Genomic DNA, 25849 nt, shown 5'->3' on the forward strand with positions numbered 1-25849 from the left:
TGCTGAAAATAATGGATGTTTGCCATATGAAAAAATGAAATTAGACATGTTTCTATTACCTTGTACAAAAAAATAACACCCCAAATGGATCAAGGGTAAGCAAGTCCTCAATAGTTCCTGCCTCACAAATATGTCTGTCAGTTATACTGGGCCAGAAGACTGAAGAAGATGCTCCAACATTATAGAGAATTTTGGGTGACTATTCAGGTAGCAAACGATCTTTGTCATCTTTTCCTTTGGAAAGCTACTAACCTGCACTCCTGGCATACTCAGGTAATCGAGCTTATTCCTTCTCAAGTCTCTGATGGAGTTGAAGGCCAAGTAGCTTAATTTTACAACGAAGCTGAGTTGTTTAGGGGTTAAGATGTTTTTAGGTCTAGATAGATGTTTTAAGTTGATAATGACAAGATGTGATGGAGATTGATTTACACTCAGAATTTTAGACACACCAAGATAGGAAAGATGTTTTCTTTAAGGATGTTAAACACAAATAGCCAAAACACTAAGAATGCAATATTTATCTAATTCCTGATTGTGTCATAGTTCTTCTTGCTATAGGTAGTCTATTGTATACATGTGTAATAATATAAATGTATATATAAAAATTAAAAAAATGTTTAAATAAAAAACTTAAACCTGAAATGTGATATTGAAAGAAGAAATCACCCTAAGTGAGATATAGAAATATGAAATGACTTCTGACTCAGACTCAGTTTGCCCAAGAATTAAGGCAAATAATTGACAAATATGTTTTCATAAAACCAACAAGCTTCTGCACAGCAAAATAAACCATCAACTAGGTGAAGAAAAATCACACAGACTGGGAGATAATGTTTGCCAGCTTTATAGCTGACAGAGGTTTAATATCAAGAATATAGAAAGGACACTAAAACAAAGAGTTAAAAGAAAGAAAGAGGAAGGAAGAAAGAGAGAAAGAAAAAAGAAGGAAGAAAGAAAGTAAGTAACAAAGAAAGAAAATTATCCTTTTAAACAAATGCGCCTGGGGCCTGAATAGAGAATAATCAAAAAGAAAAACAATGGCAATCTAATAGGAGCAGCTGGAAACAGGGGATTCTTTTTTTAAAAATTGATTTATTCAGATTACATCTCAATTGTTATCCCCTCACTTGTATCCTCCAGTTCCTCCCTCCCTCCCTCTTTCACCCTATTCCCCTCCCCCAGGTCTGTGGCAGAAGGCGACCTTCTCCCCCACCATATAGTCACAGCCTATCAGGTCTCATCCTGGTAGCCTGCTTATCCTTTCTCTGAGTGCCACCAGGCCTCCCCACCAGGGGGAAGTGGTCAAATATGGGGCACCAGGGTTCATGTCAGAGTGAGTCCCCGCTCTCCACACAACTGTGGAGAAGGTCTTCAACAGGGGATTCTTTTTTTTTTTTTAACTTTTATTTTTTATTTATTTATTTTTATTAATTTATTCTTGTTACATCTCAATGTTTATCCCATCCCTTGTATCCTCCCATTCCTCCCCCCCCCATTTTCCCATTATTCTCCTCCCCTATGACTGTTCCTGAGGGGGATTACCTCCCCCTGTATATTCTCATAGGGTATCAAGTCTCTTCTTGGCTACCTGCTGTCCTTCCTCTGAGTGCCACCAGGTCTCCCCCTCCAGGGGACATGGTCAAATGTGAGGCACCAGAGTACGTGAGAAAGTCGTATCACACTCTCCACTCAACTGTGGAGGATATTCTGACCATTGGCTAGATCTGGGAAGGGGTTTAAAGTTTACCTCCTGTATTGTCCTTGGCTGGTGCCTTAGTTTGAGCGGGACCCCTGGGCCCAAATCTGCCTATCATATTGTTCTACTTGTAGGTTTCTAGGACCCTCTGGATCCTTTTATTTTGCTATTCTCCCATGCGTCTCTCATCTAGAGTCCCAATAGGATGCCCTCCCCTCTGTCCCAGTTTCCTGGTAAGTGAAGGCTTTCGTGGGACATGCCCCTTGGGCTAGTATGCAGATATAAGTGAGTATATACCATTTGATTCTTTCTGCTTCTGGGTTAACTCACTCATTATGATCATTTCTAGCTCAATCCATTTATCCACAAATTTCGGGAATTCCTTGTTTTTAATAGCTGAGTAGTATTCCATAGTGTATATGTACCACAGTTTCTTTATCCACTCTTCTACTGAGGGACACTTAGGCTGTTTCCATGTTCTGGCTATTATGAATAAGGCTGCTATGAACATGGTTGAGCAAATTTTCTTGTTGTGTGCTGGAGCATCTTCTGGGTATATTCCAAGGAGTGGAATAGCTGGGTCTTGAGGAAGCCCTATTCCCAGTTTTCTGAGAAAGCACCAGATAGCTTTCCAAAGTGGTTGTACTAGTTTGCATTCCCACCAACAATGAAGGAGTGTTCCTCTCTCCCCACATCCTCGCCAGCATGTGGTGTCACTTGAATTTTTGATCTTAGCCATTCTGATGGGTGTAAGATGGAGTCTCAGAGTTGTTTTGATTTGCATTTCCCTGATGGCTAAGGAGGTTGAGCATTTCTTTAAGTGTTTCTCAGCCATTTGATACTCCTCTGTTGAGAATTCTCTGTTTAGTTCCAAGCCCCATTTCTCAATTGGGTTATTCGGTTTGGTGGTGTTTAATTTCTTGAGTTTTTTATATATTTTGCATATTAGACCTTTGTCAGATGTAGGGTTGGTGAAGATTTTTTCCCAGTCTGTAGGCTGTCGCTTTGTTCTCTTGACAGTGTCTCTTGCCTTACAGAAGCTTCTCAGCCTCATGAGGTCCCATTTATTAATGGTTGACATTAAGGCCTGGGCCGTTGGAGTTCAAATGGGGATTCTTAAGGAAGGAGATAAAAGGTAAATACTGGAATAGGGAAGTAGGTAAAATAACAATGTGGAATGCTGAAAAATCCCAAAGGAATTATAATACTAAGTACTTAAATAAAAACCTATAATACATGTAATTCAGTATGTAAATATACAAATAGGGAGTTTTAATAAAAATTTTCTCATCTGAGCTAATGATGTTACCTCCAAGAGCCAAAGACTCCAATACCAGACATGAGAAGCCCTCTTTTGAGGTCTGGGACAGAACAGAAAGCCTACAAAAGCTGAAATCAGACAAAATCCAAATACATAATTCGTAAGTAGACACAGAGTTCCATTCCTAACCAAGGAGATATTTGCAACTGATACCTCCTGTCTGGCAAAGGAAAATATCATTATGTTTGTTTCCAAACAGAGTATTAGTGAGTGTGTAACTACATCACAGCCAGGCCCCAAGCCCAGGAGTAATTAACCAACAGCAAAGGGCTCCCTATTTTTTATTTTGAATTTTGGCTTCCTATTTTTTGTCTTTGTACAGTTTCTTGTTTCCTTTGTTTTGCTTTTCCTCTTTTTTTCTTATTTTTGCATAAGAAAAAAAAAAAAGAAAGAAAATGAATTTAGATGGTAGAAAGAGGGATCCAGACGGTGTTTTTTCTTGGGGGGAGGAGGTAATAGCATCATACTCTTTAAAAACATTTAAATAAAATTTTATATAAAAAGAAATGAATCTCATCACAATTAGCTCCCTAAATTTTTCATGTGCATCAATTGCTCTAACTAGTGAACATAGGACAGTGGGTAATGAAATTGACCTGTATTTGATAGATTAAATATGGCAGGTGATGAGCTGGCTGATTTGTCCACCTAAGAAACCTCTTCATTAGCAATTAGTTTCCCATAACACCACATGAAAATAATTTTTATAAGTTTATAAGTAAAATATCAAAAGTGAATACATATTTGGGTACATGATGCTTCAGTAATACTTTGTCAATTATTTCACCACCATTAAGCAGCTTGAGAAACAATTCTTTAAAAGCTAGGAAAATAGAATGTGTTAAATAGTCAAGAAGACTGTAAAAAGTTATTTATAACAATTTTAGTGTAGCCTTTAAGAACTAGAATCTGGTTTCATTACCAGCTGCATGGCACCTAACAAACTATTTATTAATAGTATCCTAAATTATTAGTGTCCTAAACGAGGCACAATATAATCTTCAATCCAAAAACCTGAGCTGGAAGAGTGGAGACTCCGACAGGAGGAATGGAAGCCATCTTAAAGGAATATGCACATTGTACTGCCCAACTGTGCTGTTGAGATGGGTTGATGAATGATTGCTAACTCAAACCTTTCTTTTAGTTCCAGAAATGTGTCTATTAGGTCATAATCCTAGAAAGATCAGAAGAGATTAATGTGAGTGATCATGAATCCAACATTGTGTTATCATTTCTCAATTTATAAGAATGAGTCCTTTTAAATTTCAAAACAGAACAAGTATGTTCATGAGAAATGTAGTTTTGTTCTGCAATGCGGCAAAATCGCGTGCCTTTTGTTTACAATCTTAAAAGGAAAGATTCATTTTCAAAATATTTGCATAAAGAAAAGCATCCTAGATAATACAGTTAATAAATGGTGTCATCCTTTGTAAGAATCGTTCCTAGTTGATTTTGTTCACAATTTTGAAAAATGTAATTTCAACAGGGAGACTTTCCATTTTAATCTGCAGGCAGCATTTTACTCCAAAGCTTTTCCATAGAATTTTTCATCTCTGAATTTCTCAAGGTATATATTAAAGGGTTCAACATGGGAGTGATAATTGTATAAAAAACGGTAATGCACTTATCAATAGGAAAGTTATAAACCGGCCTGGCATACATAAAAATACATGGAACAAAAAAGAGGACAACCACCATGATGTGGGAGCTGCAGGTGGACAGGGCTTTGCGCCTCCCTTCCTGACTGTGAGTCTTAAGAGACCTTAGGATGACCACATAGGAGCCTAAGAGGAGGATGAAGATCACAATACACATGGCTCCACCATTCGCGATGACAGTGAGGCCAATGAAGTAGGTGTCTGTGCAGGCAAGTACCAGTAATGGAGACATGTCACAAATGAAATGATCAATGACGTTTGGGCCACAAAAAGGAAGGTTGTACACAAAGACAATTTGAATCAGGGAGTGTGTAAAACCTCCAGTCCAGGCGAATATCAACAAAGTGACGCAAAGCCTTCGATTCATGATGGCTAAATAGTGCAGTGGCTTACAGATGGCTACATAACGGTCGTAGGCCATCGCCACCAGAATGACAATATCAACACCACCAAATAGATGCTCTATAAAGAGCTGGCTCATACAAGCTGTGAAGGAGATGGTCTTTTGATCACAGAGTAGGTCCATAATCAACTTGGGTGAGATGGCAGTGGAGAAAAGAGCATCCAAGAGCGATAAAGAGGCAAGGAAGAAGTACATCGGGGAGGCCAGGGAAGGACTGGTGATGATGGTCACCACAATGAGCAGGTTGCCCACCATCGTCACAATGTAGATGAGTAAAAACATGACAAATAATGCTTTTCTCCCAGCAGGATCCTGAGTGAGGCCCAGCAGGATAAATTCTGTAATATTACTGTTCTCTCTCATTGTCCTTCTTAGTGGATTGTATCAGAAACGGCAGCTCCAACAGACCCTGCTGTGAAGTTAAGAGCATGGCTTTATTGTGACACGGAGAACATCTTCATCCTTGGCTTCTACAGTGATGAACTGCAATGTGAATTCAGTAAACAAGTCTTTGGTTTCATCAAAAATCTAAATAAAAATTTTCTTTGAATTTTTTATTTCCCTATGGTGGTCTTATCAAGTAGTACTCTGTTTCTCATGACCTCTTTGGCTCTATGTATTATAATCATTCATAAATTGAGAATTATTTAAAATACATTGTACCATAACGGTTGTCAGTAGTGACAGAAAAATAATGCCTACTTTTCAGAAATCTGTCTTCTACATTATCATAAACCTCAATATTTAAATTAATTTATAAGTTGATTTATCTGATAAGATGATGATCAAAATATGACTGATTTCTAGAAGCATGAAGCTCATTGCGAAGATAATTTAACAAGTGTATGACCTGCACTTCTCAAAAGACTAAGTCTGTGTAGAACTGTCATGAAATCTAAAGAGGTATGATTTTAACCTGCATCAAGTAACTACAAATGCACTTGTCACATTTCTATATATAGCAATTATTTCAATTAATTCTTATGGCGCTTCTCTGGATTCTGACCACACATCCTTGATATTATGAACTTCAAATAACTCAGTAATCTTCTAACACTGGATTACATCAGTTACTATATGAAAAGTCAGCTTTTTCTCATTTTTAAATGGCATAGGTAGTAAAACAGGAGAAAACAGAAATAGAGAACTAAGGTAGAGAACATGCATTATTGGTTTTAATCATTTTCCTGGGGAGAAAGGGCTCAGTTATAAATTCAGTGTCTACATCCATGAAAGGGGCATCTTAACAGGAAAAGCCAATCCTTGGCCAGTGGTAAATTAATATGTGTGTCCCAAGATTTATCCACTTTTCCGCTGATAGGTACAAAAACTATTTACCTGTGGAAGGATGGCTTTTTATCTACAAACAAGTAAATAAGATGATACTGTTTGAATGGATTTCATAGTGAAGGGACATGAGATGTTTTCTTGGGAAGCCAGACTTGATGCTGCCTCAGTGTGTATCATTCTCATAATGGCCTATGTCCTTCAGATCTGAATTTGTAGACGCTACATCCAGAAAACAGCTCTGGTTTGTGTACGCTAAGTGACCTAAGAGTGAAACCCTGTGTCCAGTACTCACCCTTGCGTGTCATCTTTCCTATTAGGTTTTGTGCCTTCACTTTCATTAAATACCAGTGTTGAATTCCACTGGGTCAAATCACCTATGGCCAGTTTAATAATTACCACAATACAGTCAAAGCAGATTGCTTAAGTTTGATCACAAAATTTTCAAAGAATAGTCCTATAAAACTGTAGAATAGTTTGATTGTATTTTAGATATTATCCATTAAAACTTTTCTTAAAATAATTTAATACAGTTTTTAAGAAATGGTAGAAACTTAGCGATATAATAAAACATGAATCTATGTGATAGTTTGTGAGGGACAACCTGAGCACAATTTTGATGCATGTACACACTAACACATTGTCTGGCACCATTTTAAAATGTACATACAAAAACTTACACTAGTCCTTAAGAACAAATGACAATTTCCCTTACACTCTATCACATGACATATGTAATTTTAGATATAAAAAATATTCTGTATCTGTTAAATATCACATAAAGTATAATCTATAAAACTGAGTAAAATTTTAGTTTCCATTCATTGTTCACATACAACAGATAACGATTTTTATGTGCGACTGTGAAAACAATCTGTACATAAGTATGCTCCAATTAACTTTTGTATTTGTCACTTTTACTTTCCCTATTTGTATGGCTCTCATAAGACGATGAGAATTTTTAAAAAAATACATGTACTTCAAAACATAAAAAATATTCATCTGGTACAACCCAACACATGATTTCAAAAATTCAAATCTTGGATTTGCCTTTGATGAAAAAGTCATGACCTATTGTAATAAAGAAGGCTGTTAAGTATAAACAGACATAAAACACCTAAATATAATATCAATGCTTGTATAAAAGCATCTGAATAAATTTATTTGCTATGAAACTATGAAAAAGTAAAGTTGTTATAGTTGGGCAACTATGTGTGAAATTGACCACCTAAGTTAAAATAAATTTCCCCAAGCCCATTTCTGATGCTGCAAATGAACAACAACATGAAAAAATAAGAAATTAAGTAATGCTAGTTATGTGATCTTTTTCTCCTTTTAGTGAATCAGCATAAGAGACCTTGATTTTATGATTGAGAATAAATTCTATTTATTAATAGCTTTACTATTAAACATTTTATCTAACAAAGGAAAACCAGATTAATCTCATAGCAAAGCTGTAGATAAAGTTTTCTTTCAAGTTGAGAGATACCTCTTTAGTCTTTTATTCACTCAAAATTCTTCCAAATTATCTTCTTTTCCACTTATAAAAATGATTATATCTAAAGAATACCATCCAATACAGTTGGTACTTTGTACAAACTTCTTTAAGCACTGATATACATTTATAGAAAATTTGACAGCTCAAGAACTAAATACCAATAAGGATAGGTGAGTTTTCAGAAATCTCTTGCGACATCCACTTGTGTGTGTAGATAATTTTTCATGGTCTGACAATTCTTTGCATCATCACTATTTCCAAAATAAAGACTTTAAGACCACTACAAATTAGTTTGTTAAAATACTTGGAGCAAATTCAAATGGAGAAATCTCCCCTGGATAGATTTATTTCCCCGAATAATCTCCAGAGGATAAAGGCTCAGGTATTGAAAAAAAAAAAAAAAAGAAAGTAGTTAAATGCCAAGGGACATGAATAAACTCATAATATGACAGAAAGAATCTACACTAAGATGATTAGTAACTAACCATTAACCATTATGACACACTAACGTAAGGCAAGTACGTATAAATCAGTCTAAAGGGGAAAGCTAGCCCAGTCTCCTTACCAAGCTGCACCTTCCAGAGGACAGCCTTACTCTGACAGTGAGAGAGACTCTACCCAAGAAGCACTGAGATTCTAAGGAAGAGAAATTAGAACTTCAGTAGCTGACCACATAATCTTTGAAAAGACAGCCAGTCACAATTCTGTAATTTGGAAGAAGTAGAGTTGTTTGAATTCTGAGTCTCTATGAGATGAAGCTATCATGATTTTATTTCATTCATTAAATTCTTTAACCTCAAGCCATTGCTAACTGAACAGCTATTTCTATATGAAAGAAATGATTACTTTCCAATAGGAACAGTTTCTAGGCTTACAGTGTTATCCTTGTAACCACACTTGTTATCAGACCCAGTGAGCAAATGTCATTATGTGTTTATTTACGAATCAGATCTTCTGGGTCACAAAGGTCTTATGGCCTAAAAGTTGTCCATTGTAAACCTAGGTTGAAGATGGATATATATACAAACTCCTCATATATCTGCAATTGCTCCTTTCTTATTAGTAAGTATGAAAAGATGCACAGATGTGTACATTTATTGTGGAATAAGCATCTGGCATGATTATATTTCTAAAGGTACAATTATCACAGAAAGATGGAGAACGGTTTCTTTGTGGAGCCATTCGCTCTATCTTTACAGACCACTCAGGGAACTTTTGGTCACAGCCAATACGAACGAAGTTAAAGGCATCGCTATGTTAGACGATGCTGTAGGAACTCAAAATGTGTATTTGCTCTCATAAAAAGTTACCTTGAGACATTTTCTCAGATCTCTTTGATTTTTTTTAAATCCTGGCATTTTTATTTGTTCCCTGTGATTGCTTAGGTAAGATGATCATTTTTTGCAAAAACTGAAGTGTTGCTTTTAGTATCTTCTGTAGGCCTGGCTTAGTAGTCACAAAATCTTTTAGTCTGTTGTTATCCTGGATACCTTTTCTGGGTAAAACAGTCTGGGCTAACAGTTGTGTTCTTTCATGACTTCAAACTTACCTTTCAAGACCCTTGTGCCTTTAAAGGTTTCTGTTGAATAGTCAGGTATTCTTGGAATGGGACTGTCTTTATAGATGACTTGACCTTTTTCTTTTGCAGTTTTCAATGCCTTTCTCTCATCTTCTTCCCTCCTTCCATTTCAGACACAGCTGCTTTCCAGAAATTAGCACCCCCACCTGGCCCCTCTTTTTTCCTTTGGTACCTACAGACCTCAACATGTTTTGAACCATGGAATCGCCACCTACCTCAGGTTACCAGGAGACCTAGAGTCCTGCTACCTGCTTACTGAGATTCTCCATTCAACTTATGCAGCCTTTTGACTCAGGACCAGGCTATACTAGTTGAAGAAACTTGTTCCAAACTCCTAAAATGGGCTGCTGAACACATCAAAACTGTAACCAACAAACAGAAGACCTTGGATACAGGCTGTAGTCCCAAATGCCATACAAACAGATGAAATTGGCACCACAGCCTTCCTATTAATTATCTTATTACTGAATATTGTAAAACACTTCCTACAAAAGAAGCATGTGGTTTATAAGGGAGAGTGTGGGGAGGCTGGAAGAAAGACACAAAAGTTCCTGCCCCAGGCACACTGACCCAGAGCAGGCAGAAGAGACACCCAAGCACCTGCCACCACTAGAATGGACAATGTGTAATGGAAAGATGGGAAAGATGGAGTACACAGTAGAGATATGGAAGAGAAAGCAAATCTGAGGGGCTTAAAATTTTTTTTATTAATTTATTCTTGTTACATCTCAATGGTTATCCCATCCCTTGTGTCCTCCCATTCTTCCCTCCCTCCCATTTTTCCCTTATTCCCCTCCCCTATGTCTGTTCCTGAGAGGGACTTCCTCCCCATGTATATGCTCATAGGGTATCAAGTCTCTTCTTGGTAACCTGCTGTCCTTCCTCTGAGTGCCACCAGGTCTCCCCCTCCAGGGGACATGGTCAAATGTGAGGCACCAGAGTACGTGAGAAAGTCATACCCCACTCTCCACTCAACTGTGGAGACTGTTCTGACCATTGGCTAGATCTGGGTAGGGGTTTAAAGTTTACCGCCTGTATTGTCCTTGGCTGGTGCCTTAGTTTGAGAGGGACCCCTGGGCCCAGATCTGCCTATCATAATGTTCTACTTGTAGTTTTCTAGGACCCTCTGGATCCTTCTACTTTGCTATTCTCCCATGCTTCTCTCATCTAGAGTTCCAAAAGAATGTCCTCCCCTCTGTCCCAATTTCCTGGTAAGTGAAGGCTTTTGTGGGACATGCCCCTTGGGCTAGTATGCAGATATAAGTGAGTATATACCATTTAAGTCTTTCTGCTTCTGGATTAACTCACTCATTATGATCATTTCTAGCTCAATCCATTTGTCCACAAATTTCGGGAATTCCTTGTTTTTAATAACTGAGTAGTATTCCATAGTGTATATGTATGTGGAGACAGGTGGAGCTGGAGATTGAGCAGTGTTCAACCGAGGGACAGGCAAAGGTCTGAGGAGGTCATGGTGAAGTCCTGGCCTGGGCTGCCACTAAGGGTTATGATACTGCTGCAACCGAGATCACTGTCTATGTCTGTGGCCTGAGTTATCACAAAAGTACAAACAGATGTATAGGATCAGGACTGCCACTGGAGATCATGTGGATATCTGAAGGCTGTAGACACCACTAGGGGGTGGTGCATGCTGATCTGATTGGCCTGCATTTCCACCTGAGGCTATGGAGACACGTAGGCCCATGCTACTGCCAAAGTCATGTCTGGGTTGGTGATCCTATAGCAGCAGGGTCTAATCCCAGGCCCATGTTATCACCAAAAGCCATAAAGATATCCCTAGTCTGTACTGCTGTCTGAAGCTATGTGATGGGATGGCCCCACACCTCACCATCCACCACACTTGGGAGAGCTAGTCCCTTGGACCTCAACTTGGCAGCACAGTAAAGATGACCCTGATTGTGGGATCAGGGAAGCCAGTCCCAAGGGTGTGGGCAAGTAGGAGCTACTCCCACCTCTACTGTATGGTGTCTTGGATGAGAGAGAGATGCCCTCACTCCCTCACCCCTCACCGCCTGCACTAGGCAGGAAAGCTGGCCATGAGGTCATGAGTTCAGGAGAGCTTTCCCAGCCCCTCACTGGCTGCCGCACTAGGGAAAGCAGAGCAGGCCCTGCACCTTACCTGGGCAGCACAGTAGAACTAACTCTGGTGGCTGGGCTTCAGATGAGCAGCCCCAAGGACGTGAGAACAGGAGAGCTGTACCTGTCCTTTGCTGGGTGTAGCACTGGGTTAGCTATCCTGGGCATTGCTGGAGAGCTGACTCACCCTGGTGGTGTGGGCACAGAAGAGTTGGTGGACTGACCAATTCAGCTACCTCTCAGGCCCAGATCCAGGGCTTTGAATTAGCCCACTCCAATAAATACACCATTTATGATCTGCTGGAATGAGTGAAAGGGCTGATCCTGCAGATCCTAAGCAGCAGATCTCCACGACGCAGGCAATAACAGTACATCCTGAAAGAAGTCCCTGTGAGGATCCCTGTATTGATAGTGTTACAGAAGCCAGGAGCCTTGAAACAGACGAATGAACATTTGCAAGTAAAGATGTGTGACCAAAATGGTATACTGTGTGACACACTATAGCTTCTACAAGTTTTTTTAAAATTCTATTTTATTATTGGTGGGGGGATTGTAAGGGCAGGGAGTAGATACAAAGGGATGGGGAGATGAGAGGTATTCAAGTACATGGTGTGAAATTCACAAAGAATCAATAAAAAGCTTTTTAATGAATGAATAATTCAACAAATAAACTAACTTCAGATGCACAAATTCTAAAGAAGAAATAAAGACCACACACACACACACACACACACACACACACACACACAGAGAGAGAGAGAGAGAGAGAGAGAGAGAGAGAGAGAGAGAGAGAGAGAGAGAGAGAGTCATATTTACTTTAATGAAAATTACTTGGAAGACCTTTCAAAGAAAACATTTTAAAAATCATTATAATTATAATTAAACAATCAATGAGAGGAAAGACAAATATATTAATGTAATAAGAAAGTCAATCCAATACATGAAAGCTGTAAAATGCAATATGAAATGATGCCTGAAAAAAAAAAACCCACAAGCCAATTTAACATGTCTGTGGAAGACCTCAACAACAGAATGAATCATGTTGAAAACAAAGTCAGCGATGAAAGAGAAAATTTATTTTTCAATAAGGGCCAATAAGAAGATATAAAGAGAATATGGGAGAGTTTGGGGAGACCTTTTACAGACCTAACCTCTGAACTGTTTGTACAGAGGAACAGCACAATGAAGTTGTGTGAAGAAGATCTCCAGCAAAATCATAGAAGAAAATTATCTTAACCTAGAGAGAAATATGTCCATCAAAGAGGACCAAGTAGATAAAAGCAAAAAATAAGTTAATCACAACATATTATTAAGCATTATTAACATAGAGAGATGCATTGAGAATATCTGTAGAGGAATTTTAATCCAGCAACATGGCTGCTCTGGCAAGGGATCACATCCTTCTAGGTCTATATTATCTGGCTATTATACAGACATGCTATGTATTACAATATGATCTGGTTGGAATACAGACACACCCTTAGTACAAACCTATAATCAGAAACAATTGAGGTAAGGTTAGTTTATAGAAGGAAGAGGGCGTGTTTGATAGTGACTAAGTGATGTCTAATTGAGGGGCAGAAAAGGTAACAAATCAGAGTGACAGAATGTGTCAGAGATAGGATACGCCCAACTCTCATGAGAACCAGATGGGAAAGAGGGGCTACTTAAGAGCAGTGCATGAAAGAGAAATTTTTTTTTTTTCACCAAGGGTTGATTACCAGTTTTACAGTTTTACACAGACAGGTTGCAGAGTGAATAAGCTACACACAAGTGAAGACAGAACAAGCTAGAGAATTAAAAGGAGCCAGAAGATTAAAACACATTGCCAGAATTTATTTGAGGCCAGGCAGAGCAATTCAATCAGAACCCAAGAGAAACCAGTTTGAATCAGTTAGCTTGGAGAGGAGTTTAGGCCAAAACAGCAGAGTTGAACCAGGCAAGGTGGGTTCAGAAAGAGCTAGAAAGGACTGGGCACAGCTCTCATCTCATTTCTCCATCTGAGAAAATAAAAATGACATTTACAAATATCAACAGATACATGTTTTCCTTTGTGCTTGATAATTCCATATTATATTCAATGAGTTATAGAGAAAATAAATTACAGTAGAACCTAGAAAATAATTTTTGGTTTAATGGTATTGAAAATACAATTTATTACAGCTTGGGTGTTAGCTAAATGCATACTATCAATTATTAGATAGTTATAATTACATAATAATCACATATAATTATATAATAATCATTGTAATAATTGCTTATATAGTCACTTTCTCTTAGAATAATATCCTCAAATTTTATTCGTATTTTGAACAATATCACACATGACTTTATACCTATAATTGCAAAGATTTTATTATTGTTCAAATAAAAATAAAGTTATTAAAGAAGCACATGACCATCTATATATTTTAACCAGCAAATTGTACTTTTAGGGTTAAGAAATACTTTAATACTTTTTAATAATTTCATTTCATCTAAAGAAAAACAAGACAATTTATTTCTCAAAGGAACCTCCCAAATTGGAAAGTAAACTCCATATGGAAATCTGTTGAAAATTTCCCTCTAAATGGTAAAAGTGTGGTCAAAGGACACACAATTGAGTTCACTGATTAATCACCTGGGACTCATCCTAAGGACAGTGCCTAATAAATAACAAGTTCATGTACGTAATTTTCCCGTTTGCTCAGCCAGACAAGCCTTTAATAAATGGAAAAAAATGCAAATCTAGACTTTGGCAATACTTCCAAGGATGTAGGGCTTTTTTTTTTTTTTTAACAATTTAATAAAGACTCACATAGACCATTCGTATCAGTTGACCTTCACCTTTTGTTTCAAGCTACCACCCATTCTGTTTATAATCTGGTGAGACCCACTTGTGCTGATTTCAAATTTTAGCTATTGATCTAGATTTAATATTCTTGAGCATTCAGCATCTCTTTTGTATTATAATTCCATGCACTTCAGAAATATACTCCACACTGCCATATTATAACTACGTTTCTAATTTTTCAAAATTATTTATTTGGTTATATTTAATATATTATATCATTCTTCCTTCCCTCTTCTTCCTTTAAACTCTTCCATATATTCTTCTTTGTTCTCTTTAAAATTCATTGTCATTTCTTTCTCATTAGTTGTTGTTATAAACATATTTGTATAAGTATATACAAATATATTATATACAAATTGTATATAAATAAATAAGAATATATATAAGTATGGAGCTGGAGAGATGGCTTAGAGGCTAAGAGCACTGACTGCTCTTCCAGAGGTCCTGAGTTCAATTACTAGCAACCACATGGTGGCTCACAACCATCTATAATGAGATCTGGTGCCCTCTTCTGGGGTGCAAGTGTGCATGTAGGCACAACATTGTATACATAATAAATAAATGAATAAATCTTTAAAAAAGAATATACAAGTATATTTGTATATATATATATGAATAAAAATATTGTCATAGGCATGAGGACAAGTCATAGAGGCTTTGCTTGGCCAAATTCCAAAGACCTCCTAGTATCCAGCATGGTCCTTAAACATCCAGAACAGCTGTTGAGGCTTTGCTTGACAAAGTTCCAAATATCTCCAGCTGATCACCACTGTCCCTACATATTACGTATGGCCCTGGTGTAGTTTTACCAAAATACTACTTTAAAATCAACTTTTTTTCCTAAAATGATCTTTTTGTTTGTTTGTTTGTTTCTCAGCCCTAGTGAAATTTACACTGAAAAACCTTTTACCACAGAGACTGTTGAAAGAAAGCATCTGGCCAAAGGCTGGAGACAATTATAGAGTCTTGGTTCTGACTATGAAAGAAAGTTATGACATTGACATAACAGTACCTGGCTAGATACTATTAGCTGTAGAAATGTTTCTTTAGAATCTGCTTTGAATGCAACACAAGGTGGGCTTGGAATGTCATGCTTTAAAGCTATTTTATCTAAGCTTAGGTTTAGATAGCACACCTGTTGGTTTGGGACTGGAAGTAAGTCAAATATTTTCTGTGTTGAGAACATTTAGTTTCAAGCTTTGTTGCTATAACAATCATGTAAACACAATGGCTTTAGCCTGGGAAATTTTATGATTAAACTTTCCTGAGTGTTGTTTAAGAAATAATAATCAGGTCATGAAGACCATTGCTTAGAAATGGACTGGTTTTTGCTCTATGCTTTATTGTAGGTTATATAGAACTGTTTGTATTTCTGTTAGACTGTTTTCTTGCTCTGCTGATTTTTAAATGCCCGATTGATTGTAAAATACGAGAAAATCATGTTATAATGTGTAATTAAAAACTAAACTTTATTTTAAATAAAGAACTGGGGTTAGCCCAAGGAGTAAACAAGTGGCTGAGAAGGAAAAAGCAGAAGAAAAATAAAGTTCCCCTGGGCTACAATACCTTTCAGTTTTTGGAGCACAATTTATGCCCGGGTCTCAATATTTCTTTTCTCCTCTGGTCCTCAATCTCTCTTCAACAACTAGTTCCTCCAGATAGTTGTTCACCAACAGTTGGTTTCCCTTAACCAGCTGTTCACCAGCTGCTCAGTTCTCCCTACCTCAGAACCACCAATACCTTCTCTTTGCTCTTCTTCACTGGTTCCCAGAACTGGTCTATGGGAAAATATGTTTATAAATATAGTTTTCATCTTCTGATATTACTAGAAGACATAGTATCACATAAAACTCCCTGATTTTCTGGATCTTAGCAATATTTTTTATTCTCTCTTCAGCCATCTTACCTGAGCCTTCTAGTACCAGGAAAGCTAGTCCTCAGGAAGTAGGTATGCATGTCAGTCCAGTACAAGGCTCTTTGGGTCCTGCACCTAAAGTGCATGGTGCCTTCAGGAACATGGACTTACTGTCTACCTCTAGAGAGTAACTAGGGGGCAGTAGTCAAGCTTGTAAAGTGTTGGGGGTCTCTAATACAACACAGACTAACAACTCAAAAAAGGGCTTCTCATGCCTGGTGTTGAGGCTATTGTCTTTGGCTTTTGAAGGAAGCGTTGTTAACACTGATGATATTTTTAAAATTTAAACTATATATGTATATTTATATACTGACTTACTGCATTGTAGGTGATTTTTAGGTAAGTAGATAATTGTGTGATTACCTGTGGCTTCTCCACATACACTTGGCATTTTATCCACCTTCCTCTTTCCATATTAAGAAACACCTCAAAACTGTTCATCATCCTTAAATTAAAACAACTCTGAGATGTGACCTTGCCTAATTTGGAATGGCTAAAATCAATAGAACAATCATCAGCAAGTGCTGGTGAGGTTACAGGGAAAGAGGAAACTTCACTCACAGCTGAGAATGCAAACTGATACAGCCACTCTAGAAATCAGATGGAGAATCTTCAAGAAATAAAAATGTATCTTCCATATGAAACATCTATACCAATCTTTGATGCATGCCGAAAGGACTCAGCATCATACCCAACAGCTGCTTATTCAACAGTGTTTATTGAGCCCTGTTCATTGTAGCTGAGACATAGAAGCAACCTAATGTTCTTCAATAGATTAATGAATAATTAAATTGTGTACATATTCACTATAGATTATATTCATCTGTAAAAATGAAAAGACAGGTAGACAGAAAGAAGGAAGGGAAGAAAGGAAGGAAAGAAGAAAGAAAGAAAGGAAGGAAAGAAGGAAGGAAGGAAGACAGACAAAGGGTGCATACATGTTATCTCTAATATGTGGTTCCTAGCTTCAGATTTTCAAATGTAAGTAAATTAGCTCATCTTAAAATGGATTAAATGTGGGGCACCAGAGTTCATGTGAAAGTCAGACCCCACTCTCCACTCAACTGTGAAGAATGTCCCCTTGATGGGGAGACCTGGTGGCACTCAGAGGAAGGACAGCAGGCTACCAAGAAGAGACTTGATACCCTATGAGCATATACAGGGGGAGGAGGTCCCCCTCAGTAACAGTCATAGGGGAGGGGAGAAGGGGAGAAGTGGGAGGGAGGGAAGAATGAGAGGATACAGGGAGGGGATAACCATTGAGATGTAATAAGAATAAATTAATAAACTATATTAAAAAAAGAAAAAAATCCACCTGGTATGTGCTCATGGGAGATAAAAGAGTGCACAGCTGTCAAAAGGTCAGATTATTCCTAATTAATTAATTAATTAATTAATTAATTTTGGTTTTTCGAGACAAGGTTTCTCTGTGTAGCCTTGGCTGTCCTAGACTCACTTTGTAGACCAGGCTGGCCTCAAACTCACAGCGATCCACCTGCCTCTGCCTCCCAAGTGCTGGGATTAAAGGCATGCGCCACCACACCTGGCTCATTCCTTTTTAATTAGTTATGCAGAAGACTGTTAGTTTTGAGAAGTTCTAGTTCTATTTGATAATTGTTAACCTTAATTCCTGGACAAAGAGTGTCCTATTCACCAAGCACTTTTCTATGTCTATATCATGTAGGCTACTGTCTATGTTTTCTCATAGTATTTTAAAATGAGCTATGGCTAGAACTTCCACTTTATTTCTATAATTAGACTCATTATCTGCTCTAGTCAGTATCTCTAAGTGTGGTCTTTATTTACAAGTAGAATCTTATGGGTCATGAGGCCAGATGAGCTCTACTAAAGCTTAATTATTTTCAGTTATATAACAAAGGATAAATCCAATATCATATGGAACACATACATCTATAATTATGCCTCCCTTGCCAGTTAGTAAGTAAAGATACGCAGTGCATATTGCTTTGGGGAAAAAATCCTCTGAAATGATCAGATTTCTGAAGGTTTTACTATCAATGGAAGAGAAATTACACATGATCAAAAATCATTTTCTCTTTATTCTTCGAACTGAAATGAAAGAACTAGTAATGTGGGGCTGGAGAGATGGCTCAGTAGTTAAGAGCACTGTATGCTCTTCCAGAGTTCCTGGGTTCAGTTCCCAGCAACCACACTGTGGCTCACAACCCTCTACAATGTAATTAATGCCCTCTTCTGGCCTGAAGGAGTACATACAACAGTTCATTGTATACATAATAAATAATTCTTTAAAAAATAATTCTTCCATTTCTTAAAGCTGCAATGTTGTCCTAATCCTTTTGAAAGCTGCTATTACCAACGCTTAGCTGATGCCTTGTCAGATCCGTGGCGTTCCGGGAAACCTAGCCGACGAACATGATACTCTCCACCATTGAGTGGAGAGTGAGATCTGACTCTCACACGAACTCTGGTGCCCCTTTTCTGACCATGTCCCCCGGATGGGGAGACCTGGTGGCACTCAGAGGAAGGATAGCTAGTTACCAAGAAGAGACTTGATATTTTGAGAGCATATATAGGGGGAGGAGGTCTCCCTTGGTCACGGAGAAGGGGAGAAATGGGAGGGAGGGAAGAATGGGAGGAAACAGGGGAAGGGCTAACAATCGAGATGTAATATGAATAAATTAATTTTTAAAAATCTCAATTAAAAAAATAATTCTTTAAAAATAAGTACTAGTAATGCTTTCAGCCTATCTGAATGAAGATTCTATAAGATAAGAGCATTTAAAATATTTATATGTCAGGAAACTTCCATATTTCTGAGAATGAATTAATAGACCTCTCTGCAGCCTTCATGGTAAAAACCCCAGGATATTTTGAAGTAGGAGGTATTGATAATACAATTCGTGATAGTTTATGAATCAACCAAAATCTTAATATAACTTATTAAAAATTTAAAAATATTGAAAATGAATGTAATAAATGTTCATTGAGGACATTATTTCTCTGAGAATACTGTCCTCCAGGCTTACCCATGTAACAACTATCATTACTGCATTTTTCTTCTATCTTTTTTCTCCATTCATATCCATAATAACTAACTTGTTAAAATACAAAGGAAACCAACTGCCATTTGATCAAAAAACTACAGAAGACACATTTTTCAGCAGCTAACAAAACATTCTCTAAAATATAGCATATATTAGGTCACAAAACAATTGTTTACTTTTTAAAAATTGAAATATTTCATTATATTCTATATAACCACAATGAAATGACTCTCACAAACTTATGGAGTGTGTTATATACATTACAGAGTGGTAAATGGGCCACCATAGCAATCAAGAGTGAAACCAAATGAGTCTTAAAATTAAAGAAAATTTAACAGCAAAAACCTTTATTTACGATGAAAGCAATCTGAAGTGACAACATCAAATTATCAGAGAGGACTCAAATAAATAATTCAATTACACACATCAGGACATTAGCAAAACAATAGCAAGACAAATACAAAACACAGTGAACGCAGAAAATTCATTAACATTATGACACTAACAAAAATGAAACAAAAAATGCAAAGAATTAATAAAACAAATAATTTCCCACAAAAGAATCTTTGGGGGTCCTGAAGAAGTCATTACTTTTTAAATTATTTATATTTCATTTGTTCTAGTCTATAAACTTATTATATTTTTGCCAACATTGAAATTACTGCAACACTGGAGTATGTTTTAATAAAGGTGTTAAATGAGAAACGTTTCACTGTGTTAAAATATACTTAACTGACATATAATAATAAAATACTGAAGCAAGTTGACACTTGCCCGTAAATTACAGTGAACATGGATTATAATTAATTAGGGGAAGAGACTATTTTTATAAATGTATTGGAAATAGTTTCATTATCACAATAGTAAGAAAGCAAATGTTCCAATTTAAAGTGACTTGAAAAGTGCAATTTCACCAAAAAGTGCTATGTAAGATAACACATATAAAGATAAATTTCCCACTTTGTGATACATTCTGTCTTATGGTCTCTATTGCAAGTGTGGCTGCCTTTTCCAACGGCCTTTCCTTGTATCTCATAGCATCAAATACCAGCATCTCCATGACCTTGCCATGACTTCAAAACCTGTACAGCCTGAGAAATCTTGCCTGTCATCAAGTGGAGCTGCCAGAATGAAAAACAGCCTTGGCCCTGTCTGGATTACAGATTCTATGTGCTGATCATGAGGAAATACTTCCCAGAAGCCTTAGTCTCAATCATGCTGGTCTCTTCTCAATCACATCTCATTCTATTACAACAGCTGACCAGTAGAGATTGCCCCAGCAAGGCAAAAGTTTCACTTCAATGGTTCTGGGTTTTTTGTTTTTCCATATGAAGTTCAGAATTGAACTTTTTTTTTTTTAATTTATTTATTCTTGTTACATCTCAATGTTTATCCCATCCCTTGTATCCCCCCATCCCTCCCTCCCCCCCATTTTCCCATTATTCCCCTCCCCTATGACTGTTCCTGAGGGGGATTACCTCCCCCTGTATATGCTCATAGGGTATCAAGTCTCTTCTTGGCTACCTGCTGTCCTTCCTCTGAGTGCCACCAGGTCTCCCCCTCCAGGGGACATGGTCAAATGTGAGGCACCAGAGTACGTGAGAAAGTCATATCACACTCTCCACTCAACTGTGGAGAATATTCTGACCATTGGCTAGATCTGGAAAGGGGTTTAAAGTTTACCTCCTGTATTGTCCTTGGCTGGTGCCTTAGTTTGAGCGGGACCCCTGGGCCCAAATCTGCCTATCATATTGTTCTACTTGTAGATTTCTAGGACCCTCTGGATCCTTTTATTTTGCTATTCTCCCATGCGTCTCTCATTTAGAGTCCCAATAGGAATAAAATTATTTAATGGGAAATAATTTATTGATTTTTCAAAACCTGCTTCATTGCCATCTAGTAATAAAGTATTAAATTAGAAAAAAATTAATTCACCAAATTAAACGTTTTAGAAAGAAACCCATAAGAATGTGAACATAGAAAGAAACCCTTAAGAATATGATCATACTTTGATAAAGAGGGCACATGCACTGATACCAATCTAATGACTTAAGAATGATTATTCGAGATTGATGACAACATAATTACACTGCATTCTGTATTTTTGAATTGTATGGAAAAATAATGTAACCATGAGAGACACCCCTATTCTAAAATGTGTATATAAACCTGGCTTGCTTATCTCCAAAATAAACTCAGATTCAAACTTGAAAAAAAAAAAGAATATGATCATAAAATATAAATAACATGCTATGCCATCAAACAAGAAAATACTTTTAGAGCAAAAGAAAGGGGCAATTATTAAAATAATAAGAAAAAGCAGCCCAGTTTTCAAGGCAAAGAAAGTAGATCATAAATTGCTCACCACATACAAATAAATAATATGGGATAACAAAATGAAAAGTAAGTCATTACCACCATATAATGCTTACACATTTCAAAAAAACATGAGTGACAGATTATCTTAATAAATTTTATTTAAAAACATTTAAAAAGAATTGTTTCAAGCAATATTTAGTTACATTAGAATTTTTTTTACTCAAAATAAATAAAATTAGTGGAGGAAAACTACAAATAGAAGAAAATTTTTAGTCCATCTGAAAATATAGAATTAATTGATAGGAAGCCTAAAGTCCACCAAATCAATTATATTAAGAAAACCATTCAGGATTAAGAACATCACATTTGTCCTAAATGGAATATCTTCATTTAATGGTTCCCTTCAAGGCTCAGGGGCCTATTCAGAAGAAGTTGTAGAAAGATTGTAAAAGCCAGAGGTGGTGGATGAGTTCAAGGGAACAGTGTCTTTCAAACACTGAATCATCTACCAATTAAGAGAGACTATGACAGCATGCACACGTCCTGTACAGATTCAAGCAAGACAAAAATTCCAATACTGAGAAGAGACTAAACACAAGTCCCATGCCTAACCAAAACCTATGTATAACGTTACCAGCTGCAAGAAGAAGAGTATTTTCCAATGGAATGTCATTGGATATATCAACCAAACTCAAGGGCAGGCCTCATGCTCAAGAGTAGTTGGCCAACAGAATATGAGCTCTATGGGTTTGGTTCGGTTTGGTTTGCTGGGGAAGAGGGGGAACATTTTCGTTCATTTTGTTTGGTTTGATATTTTCATCTTATTGGAGACCTTTTTGTTTTGATACTTGTTTGGTTGGTTGGTTTGGTTTTGAGAGGGAAAGGAGAGATAGAGAACATCACATTGGGTGAGGAGGAAGAAAGGAGGATCTTTTTATAATATTAAAATATATTATATGAAAAAATTATGAGGGACTTTGTGATGTGGCCCATAACTCTCCAGCACAACGTTCTGCAGGTCCAGTTGGATAACACATGTTTCCGTGGCAAGCAACAATTATGGGACCTAAGGACAGCCCATACCAAGGTGGTGTATTCTTTTTGACAATTCATTTTCATAGAGACAACCCCTTCAAACCACCTACGGTTGCATTTAACTTATCATTGTATGAAAATTTCTCATCAAGATGTTAACAATAGTGGCAGCATTTGTCTTGATATTCTGGGATCACAGTGGTCTCCTGCTTTGACTACTTCTAAAGTTCTTTTATCCATTTGTTCACTGCTATGTGACCCAAACCCATGTGACCCCGAGTGGCAAAGATTGCAAGGATGTATAAAACAGACAGACATAAGTACAACAGAATATCTCAGGAATGGTCTCGAAAATATGCCACGTGATGCCACCTTAAAGTCAGAATAACCTGCATTCTAGCTGGAATAAACTGTAAATTACTGTTCCTTTTTTTTTTAAATTTCTTATCTGACTGGTCCCCTATCAGACCTCATCTTTTTTAATTTCATTTGTGTGTGTGTGTGTGTGTGTGTGTGTGTGTGTGTGTGTGTGTGTGTGTGTACCTCCCTCCATTCATTCACATGCTCATCTGAGAAGACGTAAGTTCTTCCAGCTTGGGACAATAACTGCTTTTAGAAACTGTAAAGTACATACAAGAGAAGAGTTACCCAAGATTCAGAAAATTTTAAAAACTGGAGCATGTGTATTATGTGATCAATGTCTTCACTCTAACTTGGCTATGAGACTAAACCAATCCTCACTGCTCTAACATGCTGAAGAAGCCATCTGAGGGGGAGGGAAACGGAAGAAGCGTTATTCTAGCAGCATTTATTCTTGCTTAAGCCTTCTGATGTTAGAGATTTGAGGTTACGTGATGTACTTTATGCTCATAACTGATGTGGCTGGAGAACTGGTATTGAATTATAGCATCAGCAGAACAGAAAATGTGCTGATTTAGTGCACGTCAATAAAGGAATGAGCTGTTCTTGTTTTACAGAGAATGGGAACTGGAAACCAAATATCCTTTGTATTCCAAAATAAGATCTCAAAAACAGTTTACAATTTTCATTTAAATTGTTCGGAGGCTTGGAGATATTAGTTAATCTATCTTCCAATACTTGATACCCTATGAGCGTATACAGGGGGAGGAGGTCCCCCTCAGTCACAGCCATAGGGGAGGGGAGTAAGGGGAAAGTGGGAGGGAGGGAGGAATGGGAGGATACAAGGGATGGGATAACCATTGAGATGTAATATGAATAAAGTAATAAAATATATTTAAAAAATAAATGGTGAGATTTGTCAATGGATGATTGATCAACTACTAGCTCTCTGAGTAATTGATTTACTTTTCTTCAATAAAGTTTCATTAACAAATGAATAAAAAGGAAAGTTTGAAAAAATATAATATGCAATTCATCAAAAATCGTTGAAGGAGTAGCCAATAAATTAATGTCATATCCAACTGCACTAGTTATAAAAGTCACAACAAATAACAATATTTACCAATTACATTCACAAAACCAGGAGCTTCACAATATCAATTGGTAGTATAAATGTTCAAGATAAAACTGATACTACAATGATTTATTTGTGATTGTTTCCCAGGGCTTAGTAATATAAGCAACAAAAAGAAAGCCTTATTCTATCTGGACTTAATATTTTTTGCAGGAGCTTTTCCATAGAATTTTTCATCTCTGAATTTCTCAAGGTATATATTAAAGGATTCAACATTGGAGTGACAATAGTATAAAACACAGTGATGGATTTATCAACAGGAAAACTAGAAACAGGTCTAACATACATGAAAATACAGGGAACAAAAAACAGGAAAACGACAGTGATGTGGGAGCTGCAGGTGGACAGAGCTTTGCGCCTCCCTTCCTGACTGTGGTTCCTGAGAGATCGTAGGATTATTCCGTAGGAGAGGAGGAGGAGGGTGAAGATCACAATACACATGGCCCCATTATTACCAATGACAGAGAGGCCAATGAAGTAGGTGTCAGTGCATGCAAGTAGCAATAATGGATATATATCACAGCCGAAGTGATCAATGATATTGGGACCACAAAAAGGAAGCTTATATACAGCAAGAACTTGAAACAAGGCATGTGCAAAACCCCCCACCCAGGCCATCACCAAGAAGAGGATGCATACCCTTCGATTCATGATAATCAAATAGTGCAGTGGCTTACAGATGGCCACATAGCGATCATAGGCCATTGCCACCAGAATGACAATATCAACACCACCAAATAGATGCTCTACAAAGAGCTGGCTTATGCAAGCTGTGAAGGAGATGGTCTTTTTATCACGGAGCAAGTCGACAATCAGCTTGGGTGAGATAGCAGTGGAATAAACAGCATCCATGAGTGACAGACAGGCAAGGAAGAAGTACATCGGGGAGCCCAAGGAGGGGCTGGCAATCACTGTTCCCACAATGAGCAGGTTGCCCACCATTGTCATAATATACATGAGTAAAAAAATAACAAACAATGCTTTTTGCCCAGCAGGATCCTGAGTGAAGCCCAGCAGGACAAATTCTGTGACATTGTTGATCTGGCCCATTTATTCTTCTATCAGGGAGAATAGGATCTGCCATGAACTGTGATCAAGACATGAATCCATTCTGTCATGACGCTTATACTGCCCTCTACAGGTAGTTAACCTTAGTAGGCATTTAATAAATATCTACTAAGCTTTGCCTTGTGACAAGATCCATTCATTTTCCTTCAATAAGCCTCTAAGTACAAGGTTTATGTCAGTAACAATGGATTTCTGGACAGAAAGTACAGAAGTATCTGTCACTCACAAAAGTAGTTATTTAGAAAAATATTACACCTTGCCATGGATAAGCAGCAAATGAACATAGAAAAGGTTTCCTCTTTAAGAAACTTGAAACATTGTTGTGGCATTAGATCTCAAGTATATTAACTAAGAAAGAGCAAGATTCTGAAAAATACTTAGACAGAAAAATAGCAGTGATGAAAGCTGTGGACCCTAAAAACACACACCTGGTTACAGCATAAGGTTCACTGAGTTAATTTCGCTCTGATCTTGACCTCCTTAGTAAGTGTCCTCTGTCTGCGTTTCATCATATGTACCCCAGGGACTTCCACGATCTGCATCTCCTAGAGTTGTTGTTTGGTGCTCTTATCTTCATATGAAGTGCCTAAACACTGCTTAGGACTTCAGACATCTCAGT

The 25849-nt window shown here is 37.3% G+C and overlaps 2 protein-coding genes and 1 pseudogene across 2 annotated transcripts; 1 reads left to right on the top strand and 2 right to left on the bottom strand.

Annotated features, from left to right (window-relative positions):
* Positions 1–4517: 4517 nt before the first annotated feature.
* On the bottom strand, positions 4518–5441 carry LOC127188550 (olfactory receptor 4A5-like). The gene has a single exon (XM_051144984.1). The coding sequence runs from the start codon at positions 5439–5441 to the stop codon at positions 4518–4520; it is 924 nt and encodes a 307-aa protein (XP_051000941.1).
* A 17163-nt stretch (positions 5442–22604) lies between these two features.
* LOC127188386 (ubiquitin-conjugating enzyme E2 D3-like) lies at positions 22605–23033 on the top strand (annotated as a pseudogene).
* A 1222-nt stretch (positions 23034–24255) lies between these two features.
* On the bottom strand, positions 24256–25212 carry LOC127188551 (olfactory receptor 4A5-like). Its single transcript, XM_051144985.1, has one exon. The coding sequence runs from the start codon at positions 25210–25212 to the stop codon at positions 24256–24258; it is 957 nt and encodes a 318-aa protein (XP_051000942.1).
* Between the last annotated feature and the right edge of the window lie 637 nt (positions 25213–25849).

The sequence above is a fragment of the Acomys russatus genome, chromosome 4 (assembly GCF_903995435.1).
Source record: "Acomys russatus chromosome 4, mAcoRus1.1, whole genome shotgun sequence".
In the NCBI taxonomy this organism is placed as follows: domain Eukaryota; kingdom Metazoa; phylum Chordata; class Mammalia; order Rodentia; family Muridae; genus Acomys; species Acomys russatus.